The sequence below is a fragment of the Podarcis tiliguerta genome (assembly GCF_965153285.1).
Source record: "Podarcis tiliguerta genome assembly, chromosome: 17".
In the NCBI taxonomy this organism is placed as follows: domain Eukaryota; kingdom Metazoa; phylum Chordata; class Lepidosauria; order Squamata; family Lacertidae; genus Podarcis; species Podarcis tiliguerta.
Genome location: NC_139550.1, coordinates 28,198,961 through 28,216,340, shown reverse-complemented (window position 1 = coordinate 28,216,340; position 17,380 = coordinate 28,198,961). Strand labels below are relative to the sequence as shown.

Here is a 17,380-nt window from a genome sequence, read left to right as displayed (position 1 = left end):
TCTCTTTGTAACCTCTGATAGTCTCCGCAAGCGAGTTAAAACAAATTGTAATCCTGTGTGGGTTTTTCCATTCATCCAAGAGTCATATTCAGACGGCTGCCGCTTTTCATCGCTTCCATAAAGAAAAACACTCTTACCGTCTACTCGTTAATCTTCACAGGTCTGTCACTCCCTTTCTCAGTCTTCTGAGGAGGTTCTGCCAGGAATCCAATATGAAAACAAATCCATAGCTTCCTCCTCCTCGATCATCAATCTTTCGACAAAACCTGCCAACATGGCAACTCTCTTTTTATTGCTACGTCATTCCAAAAGCCCTTGTTCTTTTCCAGATCTCCATAAGCCAAACGTTTGGTTAATAATTCATTTCCACACAGTTTTTAATCATCCCGCTTAGGTCAGTTATGCGACAGTTCTTTCTTGGGGAGGGGTTATTGGGTAATCACATAGAAGAAAAGAAAAAAAGTTCCGCCCCCCCCATCCAGTCCCGTTCCGACATACCGATCCTTTGTTGTATCTTCTTCATGATATATTCCTGTTAAATCCAACCCGTCGCTCTACTTCACAGAGGTCACTTCAATTAGCAGTCTTCACTCCCGTTCTTCACTTGAAATATGTGCATTTGCTTTTCTCTAATTGTTTATTTCGAGCTCCTGCAGCCAGTTTGCGCAATCAGAGACAGCGTCCGGGAGAGCCGGCCCCCACGGGGGCTATGCGCCTAGTGCCTTCACCCCCTTCTTTCGAACTCGGGGGTGATTTATGGCAACAGCAGGCGAGGCAGTGTTTCCCCATTCCCTGGGGTAACAAGGGAGGCTGCATACTCCCATATCAGCCTCTTAATTACCCCGTGTGAGCCGGAGAGATGGTATTGTCGGCCATCTTCCAATGCACCCCTGGTGGCCCCCCCAAAGTCAGAATCTTTAAACATACAGGAAAACGAAACCTCACGGTTTCTTTGAAGGCTCCTTCTGCCCACCTCTGAGGAATTTTTGTTCTCCTGTGTCATGATCTCCTGTTTCCTATGTTCTTATATTACTTGGCTAAGAAATCGGTTTGATTTGGTTTGTGTTTTTTGATCTTCATTATTAACTCCCACCCATATTTGCATTTTTTATTTTTAAAAGCCTAACAGTATCACAGCTGCTCTGTGGGGTTGATGGTTTCAAGCACACAAACGAATTGAAACGGGCTGTTGCAGTTTTCTGTTGGTGATATAAAAGAGAGCTCATTCGATCCTGTAGTAGGAACTGAAAATAAGATCGCCGTGTTTGCAAGTTTGAGTATCCCTTGAATCTCTGTACCTTGGTTCTCAAACTTCATCCGTTCCAGAAGTCCGTTCCAAAACCAAGGCGTTCCAAAACCAAGGCACACTTTCCCATAGAAAGTAATGCAAAACAAATTAATCCATTCCAGAAAAACAACCCCTGAAACAGCCATTTAACATGAATTTTACTATCTAACAAGACCATTTCCATAAAATGAAAGCAATAATCAATGTACTGTACTATAAAATATAGAAGGCAGTATTGTAGATGATAAAAATAAAAATCCTTTTTTTTTCTTTACCTGCACTGATGACAGTCATTGTTTGGATGGGGGGGGGGCTTTTATCCATTTCTGCACTCAATCAATCAATCAATCAATCAGTAGCTGAACTGGGTTCCACACAGTCACAAAAACAAATTAATTGAAAAAGCCTCAAAAACAAAAATGCAAAATAAATAGCAGAAACAAAAGTGCCAAACTGAATCTGTTCTGGAAGTTTGTTTGACTTCCAAAATATTTGAAAACCAAGGCGCGGCTTCTGATTGGTGCAGGCGCCCTGGAAACAATAGCTGACAGCTGTGTCAGACATCCACCTTCCGGAAAACGTTCAAAAACCGGAACACTTGCAGGTTTTCGGAGTTTGGGAACCAAGGTACCACTGTAACAAAATTGGAGTGATTCTAGTTGAAGCTGCGGAAATGCAACAGGATTATTTTCATTAGACTAGACTCATTTTTATCAAAAGTACACTTTTAAGACTGGCATGTGGTACATGGTTTCCACGGTAACATTAATTTTCTGGCGCGTGAGGAGAAATTAGTCCTTTATTGCTTCGGGTTTCTCATTTGGTCTTGAACCAACCTAATGACTCGCTTTTTAAGGCCATTAACTCAGCCCTGCTGTCAACTTTTATGAGGAACCAAACTAGAACATTCTGCATGTCAGGAACACATCCCAACACCCCCCCCCAAAACATAGCCAGTTGTATTCTCCCCGCCCCCCATGGTAAGGCTATGTATTTCCGTGGAACAAGAGTCTTGGTGATTTACCACTTTACAAATTTTATTGCTCTTTCATAGGGAGAAGTGGGATTCTGAGATGCTGGCAGAAATTTTGCAGCAGTCACTTGAAGCTTATAATGTGGGTTTATTACATAAGTTAGATCTATTTAATGACTAAAAGGTGACCAGTTTTGCTTTAGCAGTTTTCAGAATTAAGCTCTTTTCTGTTTAAATTTAATTTACCATGTTTGTATCAGAACAAGTGTATATACACCATATTTTTCACTCTATAAGACGCACCAGACCACAAGACGCACCTAGTTTTTGAAGGAGGAAAACAAGGAAAAAAAATATTCTGAATCTCAGAAGCCAGAACAGCAAGAGGGATTGCTGCGCAGTGAAAGCAGCAATCCCTCCTGCTGTTCTGGCTTCTGGGATAGCTGCGCAGCCTGCATTCGCTCCATAAGACGCTCACACATTCCCCCTTACTTTTTAGGAGAGAAAAAGTGAGTCTTATAGAGCAAAAAATACGGTATATTTTTAATGGAAAGGTGTACTTTGATACCGTTGGGTTTTGTTGTAAAACTTGATTGTGCACATCACAACCAGAAGTACACTTCCTCTTCAAAGAAAATGGATGCTTGGCTTAAAGAAATACTATATAGTATTGTAAATATATGGGACGCGGGTGGCGCTGTGGGTTAAACCACAGAGCCTAGGACTTGCCGATCAGAAGGTCAGCAGTTCGAATCCCTGCGATGGGGTGAGCTCCCATTGTTCGGTCCCTGCTCCTGCCAACCTAGCAGTTCGAAAGCACTTCAAAGTGCAAGTAGATAAATAGGTACCGCTCCGGCGGGAAGGTAAACGGCATTTCCATGTGCTGCTCTGTTTCGCCAGAAGCGGCTTAGTCATGCTGGCCACATGACCCGGAAGCTGTACGCCAATAAGGCAAGATGAGCGCCGCAACCCCAGAGTCGGTCATGAGTGGACCTAATGCTCAGGGGTCCCTTTACCTTTTATTGTAAATATATATACTATTATAGTTTTTTCGTGTATACCAGAAGGGTTTTCCCCAGGCTGTGGCTCATATAGCAAGGAAAGAACACCTTGGGATCCCTTCCAGAGTGGAAAATCTTCATTATGGAAAGCATTTATCTCTTCTACCCTCCAGCATACCCCTTTAAATCTTTCTTCATGTGAACAGATCTGGCCACCTAAGCCAGTTTATCTGCTTTTCCCTGATTCTGCATCATTCAAGAATCTAATAGGCTCAGCTAAGTGTGTTTTCTATTTAGTGAATGCAATAAATTTAAATCTTGGATCACAAACAGAGATTATTTCTCCCCTTCTTTTGTTTCAAGGTGATCCTAGATGTTGGCTGTGGGTCAGGAATCCTTTCGTTTTTTGCTGTGCAGGCTGGAGCGAGAAAAGTCTACGCAGTGGAAGCCAGCTCTGTGGCCAAATATGCTGAGGTGAGCACATTGGATTGGGTCCCACAGCTGAATGAGTTTGGCACGCTTTGCTGTGCGCAAGAGAAACAAGATCTGCTTCGGTGGGCTGCAAATTGAGGAGGGCCAGCAGTTTGAGTTGCTGTTGCCCATGAAGTGCTGCTTCTGTGCAATCCTTATTGTTCCTCTTTGTTTTGGGGTGGAGCCATAGCTGTCAACCGTCCCTTATTTGGCGGGAAACACCCTTATCCCAGCACCGTGTCCTGCTGCTGTCCCTTATTGATGATGTCCCTTAAATTTCCCGGGTTTCAAAGGAAGCAGCTCCTCTCCCTCCCTCCCTGCCGGCCAGGGAGGAAGGAGGCTCCAACTGTGTTGCTTGGCTGCCCGCCCCGCCCCCCTCCAGCCTCCTCTCACCAGCCTCAGCCCCCAGGAGCCCCTCCCTGCCGGGACTGGCAGGAGCCCTTCCGCCGCCATCCTCCTCACAGCCGCTGAACTGAGCGTCTCTGCCTGGGGCCTCCCCTATGCCCGCCGCCGCCGCTCCTGCTAGGCCGTACTGTGGCTGCGCCACCAAAGGACCCGGATGAGATGAGCAGCCTGGTGCAGCCTATGAATTGGTGAGGAGAGTGAGGGCAACTATAGAGAAAGCAGTTCAGAGAGAGGAGGAGGAGGCGGAGGCGTGGGCAGGTGTTCCAAGGGCTAACCATAGAGGGGGGAAGCGGAGGAAGGACCGCAAGCGCTTCTCCCATAGATTTGTAGTGGTAGACTAGCAAAGATGGTCTGATCGGGCGCTATTTCCCCCCCCCCCTCCTCCCTGATGGAACTGAGAGCTGCAGATGGAGCACGAGAGAAACGATACAGAACTGCAGCAGCATCTTCGTAGCTTGGACTTCGTTTTGCGCGAAAAGTGGTTGCTGCTTGTAGTTATTTAATTGTTTCATCGGCTGGTGTCTTGAGCAGCAACCTCTGTAAACGAAGGGCTAAAAACCGGTGCTGCTCTCCTGAATTATCTGGTCCCTTTTAACTTCGTATTTCAGTTGGTTGGCTAAAATCCCTTATTTTGGCTGCTGATCCCTTATTTTCGAGGCTGCTGGTCCCTTATTTTCAAATCTGTAAGTTGACAGCTAGGGGTGGAGCCTAGACTTGCTTTCACTGCAGGATCTCTGTTATCAGGGGAGGACAGTTCTCTCCCTCCCTCAAGGTCTTTAAGCAGAGGTCAGCCAGCCATCAGTGGCAGATCCTCCAGCTCTGGATTGCCTGCCTGGATCAAGGAGTTGGGATGGATGGTCTCAAAAGCCCCCTCCCTCCAGCTCTGACTCCGGTTCTTTAGTCCAGGACTAAAGAACTTTTTTAGTGGGACGGGGATGGCGCTGTGGTCTAAACCCCTGAGCCTCTTGGGCTTGCCGATTGGAAGGTTGGCGGTCGAAATCCGCATGACGGGATGAGCTCCCGTTGCTCTGTCCCAGCTCCTGCCAACCTAGCAGTTCGAAAGCACACCAGTGCAAGTAGATAAATAGGTACCGCTCCAGCAGGAAGGTAAATGGCATATCTGAGCGCTCTGGTTTTCGTCACGGTGTTCTGTTGTGCCAGAAGCAGTTTAGTCCTGATGGCCACATGACCCAGAAAAGGTGTCTGCAGACAAACACCGGCTCCCTCGGCCTGAAATGCGAGATGGACACCGCAACCCCATAGTCGCCTTTGACTGGACTTAACCATCCAGGGGTCCTTTACCTTTTAACTTTACCTTTTATTTAGTCCAGGAGTCCCACTACTTTTTTGAGAGAGGTGCAGGGAAGGGGAACAGACAGAAGCAGCAGGGAAGAGATATTTTTTAAAAAATAATTTTGTCAATTGTGTGTCTTGGCTTCTCAGTTTGTATTGTGTTATTTTATGCACTGTGACTCACTGTTACTTTTATTGATTATAGTTTTGAAATTATTTATTGCAGTTAAGAGTGAATTTCTGTTTAATTATCATTTGCTGATATTTAATTTTATTGTGTGCTATTATATTCTAATGGATTGTTGAATATTACTTTTATTTGATCTAAGTTATTTATTTAAAGCTACGTTTTTATAGTGGCATTTCTGTATTGGTTCAGATTTTTATAAGGTGTGTGATCTTTGCTGCTTCTTCGGCCTGTAAACTGCCTTGTGTGCAGTAATATAGAAAGGCCGTATACAGATTAAAAGTGAAATGAATGGTAGACGGTCAGCTCATCAATCTGTAAAACAACCCAGATGCAAATCTGGAAGGGTCATGTGTCTCCCATAGCAAATGTAACTGAAATTTTACAAAGAGCTGCTTTGACAAGTCTGTTTATTGGAAAAGTCCACTGAAGATGCAAATATTTCACTGAATTAGTCCTAGTCAACAAGAGTTGCATATGGCTCAATAATGTAAAAAACTAAATTTATTTAGAACCTCCCATTACATGACTATGATATTTTTGCTGTACCTGAAACCCAGTGAAAGCATTACTGTCTGAAGCACCGATATTGGAGGCCACAACCAGGCAGCTGCCTCTCCTGGTCCTTGATGGACTTAATAACATCAACCAGGAATGAGTGACATGTCCCCCAGTTGGGGGGGCTCCTGGGTCATCCCCAACAACTTTCTTCAGGAAACGAATGATGTCCTTATTGCCAGTTTTGTAGACCAGCCCAGTAGGGACAAATCAGTAGACTGAAAAGTTACACAAATCTGGAGTTTAGGAATGGAAATCTGCACGTACAGTGGTACCTCGGGTTACATACGCTTCAGGTTACATACGCTTCAGGTTACACACACTGCTAACCCAGAAATAGTGCTTCAGCTTAAGAACTTTGCTTCAGGATAAGAACAGAAATCGGGCTCTGGCGGCGCGGCGGAAGCAAGAGGCCCCATTAGCTAAAGTGGTGCTTCAGGTTAAGAACAGTTTCAGGTTAAGTACAGTGGTGCCCCGCAAGACGAATGCCTCGCAAGACAGAAAACCCGCTAGACAAAAGGGTTTTCCGTTTTGGAGGTGCTTCGCAGGACGAATTTCTCTATGGGCTTAACCCGAGGTACCACTGTAGTGGTTACTACCTTTCCCTTTTTTAAAAAGCTATATATAGATGCCATTCAATTAAATGGCTCCTCCATTTATCCAAAACTCTGGATATCTTAATATATTGGCTGTTCCCGAAGTTATATGGACTGTAATAGAATGCAAAATAATTTGGATTAGATTTAAAATTATGTGCTGTGTTGTCATGTCACAGACATCATTTGGTTGAACATAGAAAATTATAAATGACCAGCTGGTGTTTTTAGTTCAGTGTGCCAAGTTTTCTCCTGCACGACTCCCTAATTTAGATTTACAGTTGAAATGCTGCGATCCTAAACTCAGTTGGAAATGTGCTCTACTGAAACAAATGGGGTGTTTCAGACAAACGTGTTTAGGGCTGAGATTTCAGCTACTTGTATAAAGATAAAGTAAGAATTTTGTGTCGAGCTGAAGGGAGTTTATGGCGAGCACTTGAACAAACAGGACATGGGAGCAGCTATGCGTGAGGAACAGTTGTCTATGGGGAAGAGGTCAACTTGCGCTGGGGATCATTAGAAATAAAAAATTGGCCCTTGAGGAATACAGAGGCTGTTAGGAATACAGAGGAATATCTGAGGCTGGTGGAGGCAGGGATCTATATAGGAGCCTTTATTTTCCAAAGAGGCCCCAAAACAAGCAGTGATCGTTCTTATAGATGCTAATGTCATTGTGGATGAGGGTTGAGGATGAGGGTTTCTACTGAACAAAAGGTGAAATTTGGAAACGGAAAAGGGAATTAAGTTGCTAGTTTTGTTCTGTTAAGCCGCTTTTTCAGAGTAGCCTACTTGATTTAATATATTTCATCTCCCTTCCTTCACCACATTGACCTGGTTTACGTGATCAAATCCTATCTTAATAAGACAATGCCTGTGTACACAAACTAAGTCCCCACCCACAGCTCTTTCCTTCCATGTGTGTGAGGAAACAAACCAGAAAGCCACAGTTAAACCACAGCTTCCTGTTGTGTGCGCATGAGGAGCTATGGCTTATGGCTTCTACACAACCCAGGATTCCTAAGCCAATTTGAAAGCCGGTTTCATATCCTGGCATAGCTGGAAACTATTAACCATAGTTTTCTGGTTCACACATCGTGGTAAACTCTCGTACTTCCTAGTCACCCCTATCTGCCCCCAGATTATAGGAGCTCCCAGAAGAGAGTCTCTGAAGATGACTTTAGGACACAGACATATTTGTTCAAGACATGGTGCTCCTTCAGGTAGGACCACTCTGTCAGAGATTGTGCAGTGCAATGGGCTGCATCCAATCAATGCCCTTTTATAATAATAATAATAATAATAATAATAATAATAATAATAATATTTTATTTATACCCCGCCCTCCCCAGCCAAGGCTGGGCCCAGGGTGGCTAACAAGCAATAATAAAAACAAGTTGGATGAATACAACTTAAAAACAAAATTAAAATACAACAATAAAATATTGAAACATTTAAATATTAGTTGCTCTGCATTTTATTTCCATTGAACAACAGTGAAAATGATGGAGGATCATGGCTCAGGGCAATCACAATTACTAGAAGCTCACAAGATCAGGTAGTAGAAGCCATTCTCGGCATGGGCCAACTCCTTCAACACCAGTTGGAAAAGATCAAGATTTGTTTGTAAGTCCATAAAAATTGCCAGGTCTGTACACCAGAAACAGTCCACACTGGGCTACATGCCGTAGTCCTTGGGTGGCCCATCTGGCAGTCATACGATTAGCGCTTCCAAGTGCATCGTCATGCCAGATAAAATAACAAATTTCTAGCTGCTTTATGAAGCACTACAAAAAGCAATATTTTCCCAGCCTCTGCATTTCAACATCTGATGAGGTTTTCTAGTTTGTTTCCCTCATCCCAAGCAAATTCTTAAAGAGTCTGTGGCCTTGTTTCAGCAAGTGACTCAGCTGCAATCATAATCCTTAAAATCTTGAGCCTTTTAAACTGAAATGTGTTGAATTTTGCCAGCTTAAGGTCAGGCATGTGATCAAACTCCTTCAATCCACATCTGCATTGGAATTGTTTTTATCATCTTATCACTTGTTTGCCATCCCGAACCCCTTTGGGTGGGATGTGAATTAAATGAAGAACTATTTAATAAATACATATTATTGATAGATGAAAGAAGCTAATGCGGTTTGGTTGTGTGTGTTTCTTATGCCTCCTCATTACAGATTCTAGTACAAAGTAACAATCTCTCTGATAAGATCAGCGTTTTGACGGGGAAAATTGAGGAAATCTCCTTGCCTGAGAATGTCGACGTCATTGTTTCTGAGCCAATGGGTTATATGTTGTTCAACGAGAGAATGCTGGAAAGTTACCTCCACTCCAAGAAGTGGCTGAAGTCAAATGGTGAGTCTGTGTTCCACAGGAACGAACTGGAGGAAATAAGAATTGACCAACTTGGATCAGAGTAGTGGTGATTTTGTAGGGTCTTTGGGATACAACCACCCACTACCACCACTGTCAGAGCTCATGTTAGCGTCTTTCTGGCGTATTTAATATTCCTGATTGCTTCTCGATTCATGCCTTATATCCTCCACAATAGGCTCAACGCAATAATCCGCAGATGAGACCATGCATCACCAAGGAGTTCTGTTTCCACTTTTGTCTCCAAATACAGTGGTGCCCCGCAAGACGAAATTAATTCGTTCTGCGAGTTTTTTCATTCTACGAGTTTTTTCGTCTTGCGAAGCACCAATGCGTATTGACGGTTTCCCATAGGAATACATTGGCGGTTTTTTAAAGGCGCAAGACGTTTCGTCTTGCGAAGCAAGCCCATAGGGAAATCCGTCTTGTGAAGCACCTCAGAAAATGGAAAACTCTTTCGTCTTGCAAGTTTTTTGTCTTCCGAGGCATTCGTCTTGCGGGGCACCACTGTACAGTCTTGGACTCCCTGCTAGAGAGAATCCCTGACTCAAGTCTGCTAAGAGACAGCTGAATTAATATTAGAAGCACTCTGAAAATTTCAAGATGATTTCATTCTAAAACAACTTTTGTCCTGGGAAGCATCTGGACTAGGGAAATGGCAGGATGGGAAAAATTTACAGCCCATTTAAATTAAAAGACGCAGGGGGGGGGAGGCCTTCTCTACAGAGCACCTGTTTAGAATGCTTTGTAGAGAACATCTGGACAATTATGTCTGGATTTTGCAAAAACAAAACTAACATAAACTAAGAGGGAGTTGGGTGCAGCGTGGAATAGGAAAGTCTGGCAAGATGTTTAACTTTATGCCAAGTCTTCCTCGGGATGCAGCAAATATCTCTCTTAGCCTAAATGTTCAGATTCTCTGTCCTCCTCCGGTGGAACACTTTGCTGCCTTAAAAGTTAGTGTTTCTTATTTGAATAGATGTTTGGTTCTTAATCTCTGTGCTTCTGATTCAAATCCTGCTTTAATGGCAATGCCTTTTGTACTAATGTGAAGTCTTTTTTGTTCATGATATAAATGCAATGGTCCCCTTGGTTAATGATTTCTGTTTTTAAAGCATTTTAAATCTATGCACTGTGAGATTGCTATCATGAAACAATTTACTCTAAATGAATGCTGAATTCAGTGACTACTTGGGAGTAAAGAGTTTTAGGATTTCAGTCTGTAATCTCTACATTCTTTACAATGGCATTGCCTTATGACAATGCAACTCCCCATCTCAAACTGTGCTTGCAGAAACGGAACAATTTTCCTCCTAGCTAACATTGTATTATTCGTTAAGTAGAAGTATAATTTCCTATACATTTCCTGCATCTTCTTCATAGGCTAGTTCATTTCTGCATTGCCAGGTGCACTGGTTTTAACCAATTCACTTATAAAAATGTATTATCCGGACTTATTTCCATAGTTGTTGGGTAGGTTAAGACCTTATTTAATGGAGGTATGGATGACTCATTCCTTGTCCTTCTCTGTTTGCAGTACAAGTCTGTAATGGGCTCATGCTTGTGTGTTTTGCATTAGATAGTCTGTGAAATGGGCATGAGGTCTGTAAAATGTTTTGCAGTCTTTTGATATCATCGATAAACACACAACATCATTACCAGTTCCTTTATATTGTCAGCCTTGAAGTATGTTTAGTGAACATCTGAAACTGTTGATGATTTGTTTAGTGGCAATGTATTAACAATTATACGTTGAGTCTGTAGATAGTTGTTCAGAAATGTTATCCTTTTCCTCCAGCTGTAGAAGATGAATGAGGATATAATATTGCCTTTGATTTTAAGGAAGAAATTATTTAAATACCTAATCACAAATGAGTTAAAAACTGCAAGGTTTTATCCCCCATGGCAGCATATTTGACTTGCCGTCTTAAGTTCTTTATTGTTGCTAATGGGCTTACTGAAATGTGATCAAGAATTAGAGCATAAATTATTATCCACTCCGGAATTATAAAGAGATAAACTGTTTGAGATGGAGAGTGGATGATGTTTACTGGATGTTTCCAACAAATGTTTAAGTAGGGCTACACAGAAGATTTGAACTTTGCTACTGTATATTATCTTTTGTTCACTAGGAATGATGTTTCCAACATTTAGTGACATTCATTTGGCTCCTTTTTCCGATGAACAGCTCTACATGGAACACTACTCCAGAGCCAATTTTTGGTAATGATTATTTCACTTTTTTCAAAAAAAAAAAAAAAAAAGGAAAGGAAAGGAAAATGTCTTTTGCTCTGCAGCATAACATAGGCCTCAAAATGAAACTGCTTCTTGGAATCACAATGCAGTGGTGAATTGTATCTGTCAAAAGAAACTTCCTAATTTCCTAACCCGTTTCTGTTTTGTTGAACTGCAACCGTGGCGCTTACAGCTGATTCGTGTGGCCATGTTGTTTGTGCATTGATAACTGTTCTCATGTGGCGGCTTGGCACTTCGAAGCATTCGTCGTGTGGTGGCTCTTCACTTGATGGCTTTTTCATTACGAGGCAGAGGCAGGACCTGTCTAGGAAAGAGATGAAATTATTTTATGATTATGATGAGATTATCTCCGCAAATATAGCCTACAACAGGAGACACGGTACCATCCAGTCCTGCTCCAATCAGAGAGATAGATGTGATGAGAGAACTCTTTGCCCTGCATTCAAGGGGTGGCAAGAGGGGCATGGCATCAGGATGATGCAGCCGTTGATGGGCAAGGATGCTCCCATCAAGCAAAAAAGAATCTCAGAATTGGCCAAGGCAATGTTGGGATTAGAGTTGCCATCTTGTGGTGTCCAGAATGCCTTAGGCTGCATGTTACTTGTATGTCAGTCACATGCAGCAACGCTGAATCCTGAGATTGAAAAGGGTTCAGGGGCTGCGATCAGAAGGTCTTGGGGTTGTATCCTGGCTCAAATTGAGGACTGGGTGGATGTGGCCGCATCGCTTACGTAGTCACAGAACTAAGTGTGCCTTCCTTGCTCATGTTCTCACGATGACCCTTCTCTCTTACGTGGCACTGCCTTTTGGATTTGTATTAGGGGATACCTGAGAATTAAGTCAGGGTACCAATCACAATATGATCTGAGATTTGCATAGCTGTCAACCGTCCCTTATTTGGCGGGAAACTCCCTTATCCCACGCCGTGCCCCGCTGCTGTCCCTTATTGATGATGTCCCTTAAATTTCCCGGGTTCATGCTCGCCCGGCTCGGGAGGGAAGCAGCGGCTCAGGGTCCTCCACCACGAGAGAGAGAGCGCGCATGAGCTGCCGCATCTCCATCTCTCCCTTTTTCCCCTCAGGGGCGCGTCGTGAAGAGATGGGTGGCGGCGGGCTGGCAGGCAGCCCCTCTCTTGCGAGACTTCTACCGTGCTGCTGGGGAAGCTGGAGGCGGCGGCGGCTGAGGAGGCAGCCTGAGGGAGGAGGAAGAGGAGGGGATGGGGAGGGACGCAGAAGGGCGGCGCTTCAGCGGCCACAACCGCCTCATGCCGGGCTCGTGGGCAGTGTGGGCGAGAGTCTCTCTCCCTCCCCCCCTCTCTCGGGTGGGGAAGGGCTGATGGAACTCCTTGCCCCAGGACAACGGCAGCCCCGACGTGCTGCTTAGCATACCCTCCAACCAGTGCAGCATCTTAATGTAGTGATTTCCCCCTCTGCATCCCTTTCATAACTCTATTTTTATAAATCATTTGCCCATCCATAGTCCAGATTTTTACTACAAGTTTTCTGTCAATCCTACCAATGTATGTAACTCTTTACAATAGCTTTTCAAATAAATTATAAACTTTCCCCATTCTTTATTAAAGAGGTCCTCTTCCTGGTTTCTAATTCTGCTGGTAAGCTTTGCCATCTCGACGTCGTTCATCAGTTTTGTCTGCCACTCTTTTTTGGTTGGAGTTGTAGACACTTAGGATCATCTAGTCCAACTCCCTGCAAAACACAGTCAGTCGCAGCAAAAGCAGCATGGCTCCATCAGTGCCGGATCTCTGTATAAGCTAAGCCAAAATCCCTTATTTTGGCTGCTGATCCCTTATTTTCGAGGCTGCTGGTCCCTTATTTTCAAATCTGTAAGTTGACAGCTATGGAGATTTGACTTAATCTGTCCTCCCCTTTCCCATACCATAAGATCTAATTTAACTCTGTGTGCCTTTGCACTGTACATTGCTCCTCTTTCCCAACCTATTATGTAAAATTGGGGGGGGGGGAGGCAGGAGTTTGAGGCAACATGCTATGCAGTAGCATCTTCTAAAATGTTTTAAATCAGACATTACAAGGGGGCTGTAGGGAAGATGCACAGTGGCGAGAGCTTCATATCGCTTGTGAAATCTAGTTACATTGCAATAGGAATATCCTCTGTGACCTCCGTAGACATTGGTTGCCCACTTTCTGCTTGGCAATTTCCCATTTCTTGCACTTTTCCTTGTAGTAGAAAACACAGCAGGCTAATGCAGATGGAACTAAAAGCTGCTGTAAAATGAATTGAGCCACTGTTTATTATTAGATCATGCAGATTTTTCTTCCATTTCTACCTGAATTGTTCAGATTTGAGTTTGCTCCATCAGAAGAGAGGTTGTGATTTATGAAATGCTAATCCACGGGGTTTTGAAATCCTGCTTGTGTGGTGAGGAACCTATGGCCCTCCAGATATTGCTGGACCACCCCTCCTGCCAGCCCCAGCCAGCTTGGCCAATGGCCAGGGGTCATGGAAACTGTAATCCAGCAACATCTGGGAGATGCTACATGGAGACGATGATTTGTCATTCCTGCTTTGAACCATTCATTCTTAACTAATACATTGAACTGGAACTAGAATATTCTGTTTTATGCAAAAAGTAAAGGTAGTCATGGGACGCGGCTGGCGCTGTGGGTTAAACTACAGAGCCTAGGACTTGCTGATCAGAAGGTCGGCGGTTCAGATTCCAGCGACAGGGTGAGCTCCCGTTGCTCGTTCCCTGCTCCTGCCAACCTAGCAGTTTGAAAGCACATAAATAGGTACCGCTCCGGCGGGAAGGTAAATGGCGTTTCTGTGCGCTGCTCTGGTTCGCCAGAAGTGGCTTAGTCATGCTGGCCACATGACCCAGAAGCTGTACGCCGGCTCCCTCGGCCAGTAAAGCGAGATGAGCGCCGCAACCCCAGAGTTGTCCACGACTGGACCTAATGGTCAGGGGTCCCTTTACCTTTACCTAAAGGTAGTCATGCTGGTCCATAGAAAACAATCCAAATCCCATATTAGGACAGTATCTGTTGGGCCAACAAAATGTCACAAAAAAGAAAAAGAACCAAGGCGGGAGAAGAGGAGAGAAGAAATACAGGTGGTCAAACACATGTTTCTCCTTCCCAAGAAGCCTTGACGCAGCAGCCTCTCACCTGCATAGCATCTAAAGGAGCCTCATTTTGAATGTCTATCACCTCCTCTTGGCAGACTCTGATGGGTTGCCCATCATCCATTCTTTCCCCTCTCTTCTTGCCCCGTGTGTGTGTGTGTGTGTGTGTGTGTGTTTTAACATGTAGCCTGATGAAGATTTCTGGAGAACTTGAAATCTTTCACACTGTTTTGTGGCATTTTGGTTGACCTATAAAGTGCTGCTTTAATTTGGATTTGGGGATTGCATTTTATGTTCATTCAAACTGACATTTGCTTCTGGATGCATCCAAGTGGCAGACGATGACATGTGCAGGCAAGCTCCAGAGATGACTCCTGCTGTGTGCATGTTGCTTATCTTTGGTGGTCATCCCATAGTAGTGCAGACAAGCAGGGCCTCCTTGTGGAAGGAGGAAGCCATTGGCACTTAGCGTTTGCATCGGCCTTGGGTGCCAATTGCTGTGTTCACTGTCAGAAGAGGACACAAACCGCTGGAGGATGTGTTGTTTGTGGAACTGAACCTGCATCTGTTGGTTTCAGCACCACCATGTGGCTGCCCCTTCATAGACCCAACTTAGACTTATTTATACTCAAAGCTTGCTTTCTGCACTGGTGGGTTTGCAAAACTTGTCTTCCATATGAGCTGTTTTTCTCCACCTTTATCATTCTTTCTATTTCCAGTTCCTGTAATAACAAAGATAAGCTGAAATGGAATGGTGCCAGCCCATCATTTTGTCGTTTTGTGTGTGCACCGTTTCTGTGTCCCAGCAAGCCAAATAAGCAACTCAGATATTTGTTGCATAGGGATAGTTCATGCTTCGTAATCCTAATGAGCAGTCTGAGGCAGAAGCACAACAGTTTCATTGTAACCTTTGGCAGGTTAGAAGCCTCTCTGGTGGTATCAACGCATTGTGCCGTCTTGTGGCCTTTGGGTCTTCAGCTGGAGAAAATGTGAGACTTGGATTTCACAAGGTTATTTTTAAACAAGTAAAGATTTTGTAAGAAAGTGAGAGAGACTTCACCATTGGTTTTGCCTGCGTTTTGAGTATGTTCTTAACATTTATACAGTGGTACCTCAGGTTACATACACTTCAGGTTACGTACGCTTCAGGTTACAGTCTCCGCTAACCCAGAAATAGTGCTTCAGGTAAAGAACTTTGCTTCAGGATGAGAACAGAAATTGTGCTCCGGCAGCGCAGCAGCAGCAGGAGGCCCCATTAGCTAAAGTGGTGCTTCAGGTTAAGAACAGTTTCAGGTTAAGTACGGACCTCCGGAACGAATTAAGTACTTAACCTGAGGTACCACTGTACTGGCAGGGATGAAATCTTCTTACTCCTGCCTTTAAGGAAAGTAACTTACATTGATGTACAGTACAGTGGTACTTCTGGTTACAGGATCCGTTCCAGAGGCCTGGCCATATCCCAAAAATTTCATAACCGGAGGACTGCTTCTGCGCACGCGTGCAGCGCCACAGAGCACTTCTGTGCATGCGCGAGTGGCAAACCCACTTCCAGGGTTGCCACATTTGCAACCCGAAGATTACGTTACACGAGGGTTCACTGTCTTAGGCATTTGTAGCTACCAGAGAGTAATGAGACATGTATTTTATTAGCAAAGAAACAAAGTCAGAAAGCCCTTACTCCATTCGTTTTCAGAAAGCCAATGAAAGCCATGATACTATCTACGTCTCTCGTTACGAAGTCAGAACGAGATTTGGACAATTTGCAGGAGAGGTACCAAACTGAAATGTAGAAAATGTGGGTTTGCAGGAAAATCGTGGGTTTTTTTTGCAGATTTTCTCCCTGAACCAGATGAACATGACAAAGGAGAATGGCCTGATGTAAATAAAGGCTCCTGAAACCTCCTTAGCTATTAATTCTGAGGTTTGGATGGCCATCTGTCATGGATGCTTTAGTTAAGATGCATACATCGCAGGGGGTTGGGATAGATGACCGTTGGGGTCCCTTCCAACTCTGTGGTTCTGTGATTCTAAGATTCTATGGAGTGTATCGAGTTTCATCTGAAATTATCCATACTGCTCCATTTTCCCAGGTTTGGGACAGAGCTAGATGTTGTACAAACTTTTGCTCAATCTTTCAAAAAGTGGTGCCACTGCAACACCACATGGTGAATTTGCAGTCCTGGTGATCTCCACAGCAACATTTGTTTACCCCCATGGGGGTTTCGTTTTGTTTTTAAAATCCCAGGTATCGTATAATTTCTTATCCATTGAAGACAATAGAGATCAGATCCAATCAGATTTGAGTTAAATATTTCTCCAGACGTCATAGGGCTGCGCAGTGATGACTCCTGTCACTTGGCACCTCTGTATATTCTGCTCTTTTGCACTGAGTAGTGACTGTAAATGTCCAAGGCGCCAGCTTTTCAATCCCACAAGTGGTCGGTTCTGTTTTTAAGACAAGAATGTTGACTTAGATGTGCTCTCCTTTCCTTTCTGGATATAACTTCTGTGTTGGGAAAAGGAGGGACATCATGCACTGCCTGGTTGGATGCCAGCCATGCGTTTGACTTGCATCTTGAAGTATGTTTGACCGGGTGTTTGCTGCTTGATTTGACTGTGGATAAGTGGCCAAGGCCAGCGGGAGTGGGGAGCCTTTTGCCTTTGCCCCGAAAGTCCATCAGGGACCAGCGACTAAGTGTTTGCCAGCCCTGCAGGATGATGCTACCATGTGCTTTTGCTGTCTTCCACGCAGCATCTCTCTCTCTGCCACCACATCACTTCAGGCCTCGCGACACAAAGGCAAGAATGGCAGGTTCTCCAAACCAGGCTTAGGCTGTGTTTTTCCCTTTTTTGTATTTTGGATTCTTATGGCACAACCAGCT

The 17,380-nt window shown here is 44.1% G+C and overlaps 1 protein-coding gene across 3 annotated transcripts in view; it reads left to right on the top strand.

The window, feature by feature from the left end:
* The window catches only part of LOC310667585 (histone-arginine methyltransferase CARM1-like), a gene marked incomplete at its 3' end in the record, with an annotated part of 52,005 nt that overhangs the window by 19,858 nt on the left and 14,767 nt on the right, over positions 1-17,380 (top strand). For all 3 annotated transcript variants that reach the window (XM_083420260.1, XM_083420262.1, XM_083420261.1), the window contains exons 5-7: positions 3,626-3,736; positions 8,947-9,124; positions 11,275-11,365. In XM_083420260.1, the coding sequence (XP_083276386.1) occupies positions 3,626-3,736; positions 8,947-9,124; positions 11,275-11,365 (380 nt within the window). The remainder of the gene's footprint in view (positions 1-3,625; positions 3,737-8,946; positions 9,125-11,274; positions 11,366-17,380) is intronic.